The sequence below is a fragment of the Takifugu flavidus genome, chromosome 1, assembly GCF_003711565.1.
Source record: "Takifugu flavidus isolate HTHZ2018 chromosome 1, ASM371156v2, whole genome shotgun sequence".
NCBI classification, from domain to species: domain Eukaryota; kingdom Metazoa; phylum Chordata; class Actinopteri; order Tetraodontiformes; family Tetraodontidae; genus Takifugu; species Takifugu flavidus.
The window spans coordinates 17,635,255-17,649,524 of NC_079520.1; the positions used below are offsets into that span (position 1 = coordinate 17,635,255).

At 43.4% G+C, this 14,270-nt stretch overlaps 1 protein-coding gene and 1 long non-coding RNA gene across 2 annotated transcripts; one reads left to right on the plus strand and one right to left on the minus strand.

The window, feature by feature from the left end:
* Positions 1 to 3,112: 3,112 nt before the first annotated feature.
* On the minus strand, positions 3,113 to 4,837 carry LOC130523621 (uncharacterized). The gene is made up of 2 exons (XR_008949944.1): positions 4,710 to 4,837; positions 3,113 to 3,734 (listed from the first exon to the last, which is right to left on the minus strand). It is a non-coding gene; the product is annotated as an uncharacterized LOC130523621 (long non-coding RNA).
* On the plus strand, positions 4,389 to 11,749 carry kcnj12a (potassium inwardly rectifying channel subfamily J member 12a). Its single transcript, XM_057028981.1, has 2 exons — positions 4,389 to 5,024; positions 7,932 to 11,749. Exon 2 carries the CDS (start codon positions 8,092 to 8,094, stop codon positions 9,391 to 9,393), a length of 1,302 nt encoding a protein of 433 aa, XP_056884961.1. The 5' UTR covers positions 4,389 to 5,024; positions 7,932 to 8,091; the 3' UTR covers positions 9,394 to 11,749.
* The last annotated feature ends 2,521 nt before the right edge of the window (positions 11,750 to 14,270 follow it).

Sequence of the window (14,270 nt, forward strand, 5' to 3'; positions counted from 1 at the left end):
AGATGGAGGATGGGCTCGGAACACCACCCCGAGAAGTCCTAACGCACACCTGAAGATGGGCCAAAATGGCAAGAGCGCCACACCTGTCCAGCGTCGTAATGCGCAGGTCCCGTTTGACCATTCAGTCGCTTTCTTTGATCTAAAACCTGATAAGCCTTCGTTCCCGACAGCAGAACCCTCGATCAACTGCTCGCACGCAATCGCTGGCTCGCCTTTTTTCGGCTGTGTGAAACCAAGGGTCTAAAAATATCAAAGACACCAAGGAGAGGACGCCGGAGGGGGCCTGAAGGCTCAATGTGCTCAGCTGAGAAGATTAATTTGTGTCATGCGTGTCAGCATCCGTCACAGTGGACTCACAGGAGAGAGAACAGAAGCATCATAACAATATCAGGTGAGAGGTCATCTGTCAGGTTAAAGATCACCTCAGTCACAGCTAATGTTGACACCAACAACAACAGAATAAAGGATGAGAATGCACGGATACAGGTGGAAGCTGTGAAAAACAAATCACAGCAGTTCAATCATGAGCCCGTCATTGAGTTTCTTTAACTCTGTGGTGAGTGGCCAGAAGAATGCAACAGCCTTATTTAGATACTGTAGCCATGAGTGGATTTAAATGTATCATATTGTGTGTTTTTGAAGTGTGGCTGATGATGGGGCTCGATGGATGTTATGACAGTGCGGCCTTGGCGTCTGTTTTGCTATCTGCATCTTAAAGTGAAATGTAAATGAATAAACAGCAGAACTAAAACACATGGGGGTGAAACAGAATGTCTTCTAAATAAGAAATGATCTGGTATCAATCTAAAAAGCACACTGTGGAAGCACGTGTCCTCCTATAATCACCGAAGGGGGCCGAAGCATTTGATCGCCATGGGGACGCCCTGGGGCAGAGGTCAAGGTCAGCCCGGGAGGTGGCTGCGGGGACACTGAATCCTGAGCCGATTAATTTTCTCACCCCCAGGGTCTCTGTGGAAAAGCAGACGGGGGCTTTCTTCCAGCATGCTGTCAAGGTGAGGACATGTTGAACCAGAGATGCCCAACCGCTGCCCCCAGCGTGGCAGCATCAGTACATTAGGTAATGAGCCGCTGCTGAGAGGTGGATGCAAGTTTCAGGCAGCACAAACCTTTGTAGTTTGGGTTTCCACTGTCCAGATCAGTGGTGATTTCGCTGAAAACAATTAAATAGTAAATTAAATGGCCAAATACACTTGTATGTACTGTTGAGTCGACATTTCGTGGACCACAGATGCATCAGAGCGCTCATCGTCGTCACCTTCATCTTAAAGAGGAGTTTGTTTGGTGCAAATGACCTGATTTATTTTATTCTCATGAATTTGTCCATAGAACAGCTTTTTCATTACCTTGATATTTGGCAGGCATTGCATAAATGCCACTATTTTGCCCCCCCCTCCACGCGCCGAGCGTCTCTGGGGACGACTGGAGCGTTGGGCCGACCTCGGTCTGCCTGGACGCTGGGCTTCCGCGTGATGATTGGAGCATCCGTCGAATCCCTTTTCGTCTGAAAGTGACTGTGAAGCACACACAGCCGACGGAGCACTTCCTTCCTTCAGGTTAACACGGTTCTTCAAAGTAGAATATATTTGTGTTTGTTTTTTCATTAAGTCCCTCTGTGGCAGCAAGGCAGCCAGCAAGATGCCCATTATGGGGGGCATTATTAATAATGATTATTAATGTTTTCACCAGCAGCACAATGACTCAAGACTGTTCAAGCAGCCTAGCTCTGCTGGCCAATGAGAGGACATTGGTCAAATCCTTGGAAAGGGCTAGACAGCACAACAAGGTCACAGATCATTTTTCTTGGGAGGGAGAATATATAGAATAATAAATATATAAACATAAATAATCTGTTGAGGTTGAATGAGCTTCCCCTCTGTGAAACTCCAGCAACAGCCTAGTTTTCAAACCAGCTTTAGACTTTAAAACCTTAAAGAGGACTAAACGATGCGCTACCTCCACAATTCAATAGTGAGCTGTCTAAATGACACCTTCGCAATGAGAAATATATCTAATTACACTGAGAAACAAGCCTTTAGTAACTCTCTTGTATAAAAAGTGAACGTTATTAAAAAAGTTTATCCTGAGCTGAGCTGCCTTTATTGGTTCTCAATAAGCTCAAAACGTAGCCTTAAACACACTACAGCCAATGGGTCAGCCGGCTGATTTGGTTTTCTCAAACTTTTCTTCCATCTGACTTAAACTTTAGAGCAACGTTTGCCCATTGTTCTAAAGCGCATTTCTTTAATTAATTCTTTGATTTATTTAAGTTGGGAAGGACTGATTTCAGCATTAATTATCCGCAGTATTTAACCCCCCATTGTTCTGGCACACAGTTTTTACTGATGAGAAATCAGCCGGACGCAATGAATGCAATGAATAGTTATTGTAAATGAGTGTGAGAGGATGTCTGAGAGAAAACAGCTCTCACGTGGGACCTTGGCCTGTCTCATGGATGCAATACCGAGAAGCAGAGCGAGGGCTGTTAAGTGCAACTGTAGGTGTCATTATATAAAATGCCCTCTGTCACGTTCCTGTGACTGCCTGCCTTCAGTTTTCCATGTGCACTTCAGTGACGGTGTCGCTGTTGATGGATTGTACCAGCAGCACAGGTGCTGCCTGACGTTAGCGGCAAATGTCGACAGTGTTGCTTCTCAGAACTGTTGCTTTCCAATGACAGGAGCTCGATGCTCATACTAAACCGATTTAAACGGGAATTGCTGCCGCCTGAAATAGCTGCTTCAGACGGGATTCTCAGAGAAGAACGTGACTGTAGCAGACAGGGAGCGAGGGGGGGGAAGGGGGGGGGGGGGTTAATTACACAGGAAAAGGTTCATGTGTTAGTGTGATGTAAAATGAAGAGATGAGGCGAAAGGCTGTGTTTTATATTAAAATGACAGAGGACGGCTTTCATTTATTCATTTAAAAATCAGACTTTAATGAGGTGGAATGGATGAATGTAGGCCAATATATCATTTTCCAAAGCTCCCTAAAATAAACTTGCCATAATTATGAGAATTATACGAGCCGACTCAAGTATTTCAGTAACACAGCAGAATATTTTCAAGGGTACAAAAGACATAATATACATCTGTAACTATCACCTTAGTTTTTATCTTATAATGTTATAATAATAATAACTGAAGAAGGTACAATGAGTTCAGTGAGTGGCAGACGTTTGAAGATTTGGCCTTTCGTTGCCCGACAGCTTCGTTCCTCCTGGATCGGCTCCTCTCTCCCTTTACTTCTCTTCTCTACTGATCTCAAAATAGTGAAAACGTGTTATACCTGTAGTCATGGAAGCGGCTCTAGATCTCACTTAACCATCACCCTGGGAGGCAAAACCCTCTAATTTAGACACACACACACACACACACACACACACACACACACACACACGCAAAGAATATGTGAGCTGCCACCTGTGATTATGCCACAGTTACATAATGAGGCTTCAGTCTACTGTTCTCTAGCAGCCCCGATTCTCCGGCTGCTGCTACCGAGCAGTCGGTACCTGTTGCAGACACGGACGAGCGACACTTCATTTGTTTACACCATCACCAAAACATAACAGTCAAGTGAAGGCGAGTGCATATTAGCATCCCTAAGCTCACCAGTGAGAAAAAGAAGAGCGTCTGATGAATCATGAGCAGTAATGCTGCTGCCGGGCTTGTGCAGCCCTCTTAGAATCAGCTCCGGCTTTAGTCCCCAAACAACTGATAAAAAAAGGACAGGAAGTGATAAGCAATTGTCAGAGATGCAGACATGGTGACAGAGAAGAAGACGTGAGATTCTAAAATTGTTCAATCTTGAAGAGAAAAAAGAAGAAGACATATCAGAACAATGATAAATCAGTTTAATTTGAGTTAGAGGCTGGGAGGACTGGGACGGTGGGATGGATATAGTGTCACATGCAGCCAAGCGAACGTCAGCCTCTTTAGGTGAAATGCTGTTGATTGGCTGTTAATGACAAGTGTGAAAGGCATCGGCACTCAGACACAGCGGCGTTTTAACCACTGCACACAGATGGTGGGTGAGGTCGGGTCAACATTCTCACCTGAGCTCACAAAGACAGGAACCAATCAGAGATAACGTCTCCCTGTCTAAAAACAGAGCTGCTGAGCTCAAATGTCATACTGGGGCGATAACGGCGCGCAGGAAGTCTTTGTGAACATCTTTTCAGCGTCACTGTGGCACTAACGTTTACTTTCAAATAGAATCCCATCAGGCACAATGGTCGATTGTCTGCTAGAGTTTTCTGAATGATCCATTTGTGCATCAAGTTGCTGTCAACTGGTAGTGCCATGATGTGGGAGGGAGAGAGAAAGGGAGGAGAAAAGAGAGGGAGGGAATGAGGTTGCAAATGGCAGTTTTCTGTGACACCATGGGAGGGAGGGAGAGAGTGAAGAAACTGTGTGTCAGAGAGAGAGAAAAGAGAGAGAGAGGGAGAGAGAGAGAGAGAAAAGAGAGAGAGAGAGGAGTCCAACTAGATCAGATTGTAAAAGATTGATAGAGCGAGCTCTTCTGTTAATAAGCAGTGAGGCACTATTGGACAATTTTACTGGAAATGTGAAGCACAGACCTCGTGTCAAGGATGAGAACGGACGAGCGGCCGACCAGGTTAAGAATTTGCCTCACGCGATGGAGATACAGAAAGCTGAGTTTTCGCTGGGATGATTTTTGTTTTGTACCTGTTTTTGTGTCTGGCACCGATTAACTGGCAGACTTGGCCCAAGGTTCTGGCGTGATCCGGTCCGACTGGAGCCGCATCGCAGGCACCTGAGGGAAAAGGACAGACGAGATCATGCAAGGATGAAGAATTCTGAAAGGGGTCTGTGTGCCTTTGCGCTGATGATGATGATGATGATGATGATGGTGATGATGATGATGACTCCTGTATGAGATTAACGCAGCTGCAGCCACAGATGCTGAGAATGCCTTAGTTTGGTGAAGAGGGATACCGGCACAGAACATTCTACCTTTCACTCCTGCAGAGCGAACTAAAGGTAGGAGGACAGAAAAAACACACCTGACACACATAACCTGAAATGTCTGATGTCACAGTATTTTGTTGCTCCTTGTTGGTTCTGTAGATTAATCGCTGTAACAAAATAAGCCAACTGACCGAGCTCTTAGTTTCTTGTTATATCCGACATCTACGGAGCTGCAGGGTCAAAGTGTATCCACAACTACCTGGAACTATAATAGCTGCTCTGTTTATGTGTCTAAGTAAAGCAGGAAAGTTGTTCCTGTGGATTTGGACACTGGAAGGCCGCTGTGGTCAATTTCAGTATAAACTATTAACATCTTTCTCCATCTTACAAAGTTGGCAACCCATATTGCACCTTAATTTATGATTTGAATGTGTGGTGCTAGAATCAATTAAAAAGGTGAACATGGACCAACAATGAATAAAATGTGAAAATAAGTGCGCACATATTAATGTACTAAATTAACAGAGGGGGGATAACTGTGAGGAGCTAAAATAACAAATACCAGTTTCTGCAACTAAAAAGATCCACAATTTATCAGGGGGTATGACAACCAATCACTGTATCATCCATTTGAGCTCAACAAAGCAGCGCAACAGTACTGAGCGGGCATTAATGGATAAATGTACTGCTTCATGTACAACACTTCTCTGTCAGTCTACAAAGAAATGACTGATTTCAGGGTACAAAGGATGAACAGAATGAATATTACACAGCACTGCCTGATGGTTCAATGACCTCATCCTGCTTTCCATCTCAGATGAGCTCATTTTAATTCACTTTGATTTTTACAAGAGGTGTTAGCATGCAGCCAAGCACACTGCAAAGGTAGTAACAAACACCAAACTGAAAAACTGCATGCATTAAAGTAAACGTTTTAAGCAATATGTCAGAATACAGTATGGGAATTTGGCCACGTACGAGTCCTAACAGCTGGCAGGATTCACTCAAATGTTTATTATTGACTAATCAGCCCTCAGGAATGGTGGATTAAAAGATAGGTTTTTTTTTTAAAAGCCTGGCAAGAAACTCACATATGGGAACGATAATCAAGGCGCAGCAGGTGTTTGAGTGGTGAAGAAGCTACAGGTGCAGCCTGTAAAACCACAGCTCCCACTACAGAATATACCAGCTGCTATGGAAAAGCAGGAAGATGCTTCAGGTTATGAACACCTTTGTCATCAACCCTTGAGGTGGCACACAGGTCGCTCTATAGCCAGTGTGGCAGCCTCGTCTGGATCTGGTCTCTGTAGAGAAGCTTTAGCTAAAAACATCTGCACGTCATTCTGAAAATAACAATAATTGTGGGGGAAAAACATCAGGACTAGATAACATAGCATCTGTCTTTTAAAAAACATGTCTGTTTGACAAAGGGGTGTTACTTTCTATAGGAAAATACTTGCAGGGTCACCTGAGACGAGATGAGTTCCGCGTGGGGAGCTATAGGAAAATACAGCGACACCTGAGCCTTGGTTCCTCCGTCACAATGGCCTCGGGAGGTGGGCCCCGCTCACGGCAGCCGATCTCATTTTCCTGTGTGCTCATCTTGAGATTAAGTACCCACTCCTGCTCCAACAGCTTCAAGTGCAATTATTTGGCTAATTATTATTTTATTTGGTGGAATCAGTTGCTTGATCTCACCATCTTAACTTTACAGCTGATAGTGAACATCAGAGGGGGTCTATTCCAGGGCACCGTGTGTTCACCCTTATATGGTCAATAATGGTTTTCCTGATTAATGTATACTTTGCTTTCTATACATGAGCTGCGCTGTGGAGTATACTGCCTTAAGAAGGGGAGCAAATACAACGGAGCATTTATTTTTCTGAGAGGAATGTGTGGATCATCAAATGGTCGCTGCAGTGTGTTGGCTAATGTTACCATCAGGAGGGACGGCGTTACCTAGGGGACAAATTGTGTGCCAGAATAAAGGATAAAAACAAGACATTTACGTTTAAATCTTAAAGGACAGGTTTAAGATTGCAGATGAGATACTGTAATCTGGGCTCAGATCGGAGGAACTTTTACCTGAAAGGGCCTGGATGAATTTGTGGCAGACAGCGGAGCAACTGGGATTTGAGAACGCACATGAGTGAACTGTTAAGTCTTCAGGGTCCAAATCAGGCAGGCAGACACAAAACGGATGTGGCCAGGCGATAAAAACCGTCTGGTCCCAGAGGGGAAGTGAAAACTTTTAACACCAGGCTGTCAGCCTTAAACCATCAATCGACATGGCCTGATTTACACAGCGTATGCTACTTACTTAATCGTCATGCATTTGTGTAATCTAACAGGTCCGTATACGGTTCGCTAGTTACCCCCAGGATGCAGGACGCCGCGGCTTCTCTATAACACTATTGGATGCTGCGGTGTAACTTTGCAGCACACCCACAACATGATTAATAACACCACAAATTGTACAGAATGGGGTCAAACAAAACATTTTCTCTCCATTCTTGCACATGCAGCATCTGGACTTGCATATCTGTGGAAGCAGCGGCACACATTCAAATCTCCCAGGAGCTTGTTTTAAGCACACACACACACACACACTCACACCCTCCTACTGCCCCAACAAAAGTATTGCACTAAAAGGACAATGGCAAACAAGAGCACAGCTTGTCTGGGGCGATGACTGCATGCACACGCTGTTGGTAAACTATAAATAAATAAAACGTGCTGAAAAGTAGCACATGATCTCATTGGAATGCCTAAAATATGACCGCTTCATTTTATCGAATAGAACAGTGTTGAACACCCGGTGGACCATGACCACCAACCTTTTTTTGAGAGGGAAAAAAAAGGTTAAAAAAAGAATGTTTTGGAGTTTTGCGTCTACTAGATTGTTGATGTTAACAGGAATATAGCTTGATTAGTGATGTTAGGAAGATTCACATTGTTGTCTCCTGACTCTCCCTGCAGAGACTGGATCTGAACAAAAGGCTCCCACCAAGCATCCAACTTATGACTGACTGTTATGGAGGTTAGCCTGTGAACAAGCTGCAAGGGGCCTCATTCTCCCGCTGGGAATCCAGGCCTTCCCGTCTGGTCCAACCCTCCTTTTGGAGGTGCCACCAGGAGCATGAGCGTGGGAAGGATCAACCGCTATAGCATTGTGTCATCTGAGGAAGAGGGCCTCCGTCTGACTACCATGCATGGCATGAATGGCTTTGGCAATGGCAAGATCCACACCAGGCGCAAGTGTCGAAACCGTTTTGTCAAAAAAAATGGCCAGTGCAACGTCCAGTTCACTAACATGGAGGACAAATCCCAGCGCTACATGGCTGACATGTTTACCACATGTGTCGATATCCGCTGGCGATGGATGCTGGTAGTCTTCACGCTTGTGTTTGTGGTCTCATGGCTGGCTTTTGGCTTAGCCTTCTGGGTCATTGCACTGCTACACGGGGATCTGGATAACCCAGCTGGAGACGATAATTTCACTCCGTGTGTCCTGCAAGTCAATGGGTTTGTTGCTGCATTTCTATTCTCCATTGAAACACAGTCCACCATCGGTTACGGCTACCGCTGCGTGACCGAGGAGTGCCCGGTGGCTGTCTTCATGGTGGTCTTCCAGTCCATAGTGGGCTGCATCATTGACTGCTTCATGATCGGGGCCATTATGGCCAAAATGGCGAGGCCTAAAAAGCGAGCACAGACTCTGTTGTTCAGTCATAATGCCGTCATCGCCTTGCGGGACGGTAAACTGTGCCTCATGTGGAGGGTCGGGAACCTTCGAAAGAGCCACATAGTGGAGGCCCACGTCAGAGCACAGCTCATCAAACCTCGCATCACCGATGAGGGGGAGTACATTCCCCTGGACCAGATAGACATTAATGTGGGCTTTGACAAAGGCTTGGACAGAATTTTCTTAGTTTCACCCATCACTATTCTTCATGAGATCGATGAGGAGAGTCCCCTTTTTGGGATCAGCAAACAGGACTTGGAGACTTCAGACTTTGAGATTGTGGTCATTTTAGAAGGGATGGTTGAAGCGACCGCTATGACTACGCAGGCTCGCAGCTCTTATTTGGCCTCTGAGATCCTCTGGGGTCATCGCTTTGAGCCCGTCTTATTTGAGGAGAAGAACATGTACAAGGTGGATTACTCTCATTTTCATAAAACCTATGAGGTGCCGTCCACCCCCCGCTGCAGTGCCAAGGACATGGTAGAGAACAAGTTCCTGGTCCCCAGCTCCAACACCTTCTGTTATGAAAATGAACTGGCCTTCCTCAACCGTGATGAGGAGGAGGAGGACGTGGGAGGCGTGGGGAGGGCACTGGCAAACCTCAGCCCGGATCGGAACAGTCGGCACGAATTCGACCGCTTACAGGCCACCAGGGTTCTGGATCAAAGGTCATATCGCAGAGAGTCGGAAATCTGACCTCGATGGTCAGGTCGACTTCCAATATCTATGTAAAAATGCAGAACAATGCAAAGTGCCATAGGAAAGGCTGACATCTATGAGAGACGGAGATTAAAGGACAATGGAGTGACTTAAGTGGAGAGGGTGTTGAAAAGTAAGGGTACAGGTTAAAAACATTTTAGTGAGGAATGTCTACAACTAAGGAAAAGGTACAAATAGGACCTTATTCCTTACCGGAAACTTGAATCTTTTTTGTTTCTATTTTTTTCACGCGGTCATTTTGAGTTAAGCGTTCGATGACAATGCATCCAAAACTTTTAGATCAAATCTTAAGTGTAAATACATTTCTTAGGTAAGTTTTACTTTGTGTGTAGTATCAGTTTCAAAGGCACAGACTTTGCAGTTTTGACTTGTTCCTGGGCACGTGCGATGAGAGTTGCGGGGCTTCTCTCAGGCACTCGCTGCCAAACCTGTAAGATTCGCGCTCGCTGCTGCCACAGGTAAAATCATGCTCTGTAGCATTCAAATGCAGTGAGCCTTGCTAACACGTCCGACCCATGAGCCACTTCGAATAACACAACTTAACACCTTCGTTCCAAGCTGCACTTTGCAGTTAAAAAACACTTTTTGTGGTATTTATGACTACTGTCACTATGAACTGACAGTAATACATGAGTAGAATGAGCTGTGAAAAAAATCAGCCCTCTATGGCCCCATTTTATGCCTTTGATTTGAGTTGCAAGAAACCACCTCGGCTGAGCAAAATGACAAATTAAATTTGTGACCGAGGTGTCAATCTTTTCTTGTGTGCACAGCGGGCACGCTCAAAATTTAAAGTGATAACATTTCATTAACACTCCATTACAAATAACTCATGTTACCACTGTAGCAGCCGTGGCTAATTTCGGCTTGTTTACAGTGGTACAGCTGGCTTAGTATTGCTAGCGTTGCTATTTTGTCGAAGCTGGATATGTGTTCTCTGTAAAGGGCACTGTAACTACAACAATTTGTCAAGACTACACACAAGACATTGTGAAATTGGTGTAGTTGTCGCTGCTACAATAGATGATTGCGGTATTTCAGAACACCAGGTGGAGTTATTTGAGAAACACGCTCTTGCACATAAGTGAGAGCCATGGCTTTGCTCAGAAATTTGAGAGGGGAAGGATTAGCAAAGTAAAGCTACGTTCAAATCTTGCTTGCAGTTATAAAAATGGAATCTCTTCCTTTAAGGGGTGTTGGAACAGTCTTCATGAAAACCACAATTATACAGTAAATATAAATGAGTTTAGCAAGAATTAATGTATACAGATATGACTTATATCTGGCACCTAAGATATGTGTCTTAAATAACAGAAGAAAACCACTCTGCTTATATCGTGACACATTTAAATGCGGCATAGTCAGGTAAAACACCCAAGCACAGAAAGCTGTTAGCAGTAATTAATCCCACAAACAAATGCAGCTTAACATTTTGAAACATTGAACCAAATGCAATCAACACCTTAATATTAAGAGTCATCAGCAAGCTTTCTTCAATCGTATCTGGACAGCGGTGAAGCAATCTCGCATATAAGAAAAAATCTATGCATATCATTAAGAACATCAGGCCCTATTTAAAGCCTGTGTAAGAGATAAAAGTGTTTTTCATCAAGACCACATTAATATTTTTCTTTAGAAAAACTAAAATTTTAACCATCAAGTATAAACCCAGATGATAAAAGATTTTAAAATCACCACTAGAGAAGTGTGTGTGTGTGTGTGTGTGTACGTGTGTGTGCTGTGTGTCTGTGTGTGTGTGTGAGTGTGTGCTGTGTGTCTGTGTGTGTGTGTGTGTGAGTGTGTGCTGTGTGTCTGTGTGTGTGTGTGTGTGAGACACAACACAACAGATATAGCTACACCACCATCCACAATGTCAATAAAGGTCAGAACAGTCAATTCACAAGTTACTAACAGGCTTGTGCTGAAAATTTAGATGGGTTAAAGAGTTATCATGACAAGTTATTGTAATAAAACGGCTACATTCATGCATGCACTGCATGTGTTTAAGGGTGATAATGGACCAAACAATAAACATTGAATTCAACCTCCTTGAAAAAGCAACGTGAGAATAGACATTAATGTGGGCTTTGGACAGAGTATTCTTGGTTTTTCGATGAACACAAATGATTTATTCACGGATAACAAATAAAGAATGGCCTGAGGTGGTAGCGAACAGACTTTTTAATCTATTTAACAGTCATTATGCTCTTTATTGCACATTATACCAAAGTAACAGGTTAGAGGAGCTTAGATATTTGGAAATGACTGTTCCCAAACCAGAACATTAAATTATGGTTCAACCTAACTAAAACATTTACAAGTGAACCAGGAACATTGACGATGTATGTGTTAAAGTCTCAATCATTTCCGCTTACTTTCTAGATCAACAAGGTTTGTCCTTTTCAATCAAGTCAATGTTATTTATGATACCAATGAAAGGGGAGACACGTGGCTCTGTGGAGCAAAGTAATACATCTGTAAAGATAGAAAAATATACTGTTAGAATGAAGCACATGAAAACTGATTTTGGTCACAGGGACTAATATTTTCCCAGCATTCATAGCAGTATTCTATCTCTTGGTACTACCTATACATTTGTTTTTAGGAAATCAAAAGCTGCAATTAAACATATAAAACTAATGATTATCCTGAACCCATCCCTAAATAAATTATGACTATAAATTATAGATTAATGACTATAAATTGCCTTCTGAGAAGGTTCTGGACACTGTTGTGTAGAGGTGATAAAAAAGGTGATGCATCAACATAATCTCTGATGTATCATTTCTACTGAGCTATTTTCAGAGCTTGTTTTTAACTCTGACTGAGCCCCACAGGTGAATATAAAGATTTATAGTGAAAGCAAGGAGACATAGACAGCTGTAATTAAGAGTAATGAGGGTGTACAGACCTGCTTATTTTTTTTAATATTCTTTTTGATAAAATACAGCAATTGACATGTATCTATTTTTATCAGTAGTCACGTCACTCTAGAGACAGGAAATGTGATTCCCTACTTGATTTCTGCTATTTTATTTGGGTACAGAAGCGCATAGATATTTCTCTTAAGGGGGTGATGGGGAAATAAAAACTCTGTAGAAGTCTTCCTATGTCCAGAAAATCACTGCTGGGCTTCTCATTTTCATTCAGATTCCTTTAAATTATTGAATTAAAAACATACTGTGAAAAACGTTTGTTTCCATCTCTTTGTTAAACCGACTTCTTCCCATATTTTTTTATTTAAGTTGTGGGATCTACTGAAGTGAGATGACTTCCTGTTCCTGGGCAGTTCTTCAAGTAGACTCATTAATAATTCACTGTGGCACACAAACAATCCTGGGGGCCTGGGGCCCTTTGGCCTTGCTTGTCATTTCACCAGCGACCTCAAAACCAAGGCAACCTTTACGCTTTCAGTACTCGGTCACCCAATCATTCACATCTGTCCTGTCACGATATGGGAAAACAGGCAGGGTCAAAAAATGGCTGAATGCAGCTCCTTCAGACTTAAAGGGAGGAGACGCCTGTTCTCGCCAGGTCCCAATATCAAGTATTCTGGTGTGATGCAATGTACTGATCTGCATATTTGGGCCGGATAATAACCAGTTCCATAATCCCCAAAGGAGAAGCTGGTTTAAAGTATTGCAAGTCCTACATAACCTTATAGCAAATGTTTCTTATATGACGATGATGATGATGATGGTGGTGGTGGTGGTGGTGTGAGGATGCTTTTAAATGAGGCGGCCCGCTTCTAGAAACAAGCCCAGAAGGTGTAAAAAAAACAAACAGGGATGAACTAAAAACATCTGTTACAGGAAGCCCGAGTTTCATCTATTTAATTAAATAATTTATCTTCATCTTCATCTATGCACAAATGTTCTGTATTTTTGCACCTGAGCCACTCAGACAAACAAGACAAAGACACCCAAGGGCCCAGTTTGTCAGCACAGATTCATCACTGAAGAAAACTAATAGGAGCCTGCATGAGAGCAGTGGACATCAGTTGGTTCTGAGAGCTTCAGCCTGGGCTAAATGTCATCCAGAGTGAGGAACAGATGTAGGATTACCACACCGGCCACTGGCTCTTCTGGGCTCGGGTTTCGAGCTGCACCACCAGCTGACACCGAGATCACAGCAGCCAGGCTGAAACTTTTGCCAAGTGTGATTATGTAACACGGAGAGGGCTTCCTGTTCTTTGGTATCCTCCACAGAAGCTCTGGATTAGGCAGATGAAGGCAATAAGAGCAACAACCTTTTCGTTTTTCTCCAGTGACTTACTTAAATGATGCTATGATGTTCAGTGTATCCCAGCATGCGCTTTAGTAATACTTTAGTGACCATATGGAGGGCACAATTAATGCATGGAATATTCTGAGTGACTCCAACAAAAGAACAAACCAGATGATAGAAAGGTGGAGGGTGCAGAAATGCTTTTTTAAAAATTATATAAGAGTAAGTTCACACCCAGGTTCCTTTGGGAATCTCCCGTCTCCCAGAGAACAGCTGATTAAGCCAGCTGAGGCCGGCAGGAATCACATATTTGCTTACATGATGTATCACAGTAAGAGTTACACTTTCTCCAGACCCAGTTAAAGCATCTAAGAGAGAGGAATGAAGTGGACTATCCAGACTCCTTATTTGCCAGCCTTTACAGACTGGAATGAACCTCCTGCAGCCTGAAGTGGAGCTATAAAGCTCCTCAATGTCAGGCTGCACGTGCTTACACAGAAAAGGAAGAATTTTAGTTCTAGTGATATTAGGGCTTAAGTCACACAACCTTTAAGTCATGTGATTTTCACCTGCGTTCACTCGATCCTTTTTTGGGTTCAGTAGCTGCCTCTGTGCCGATTCATGGA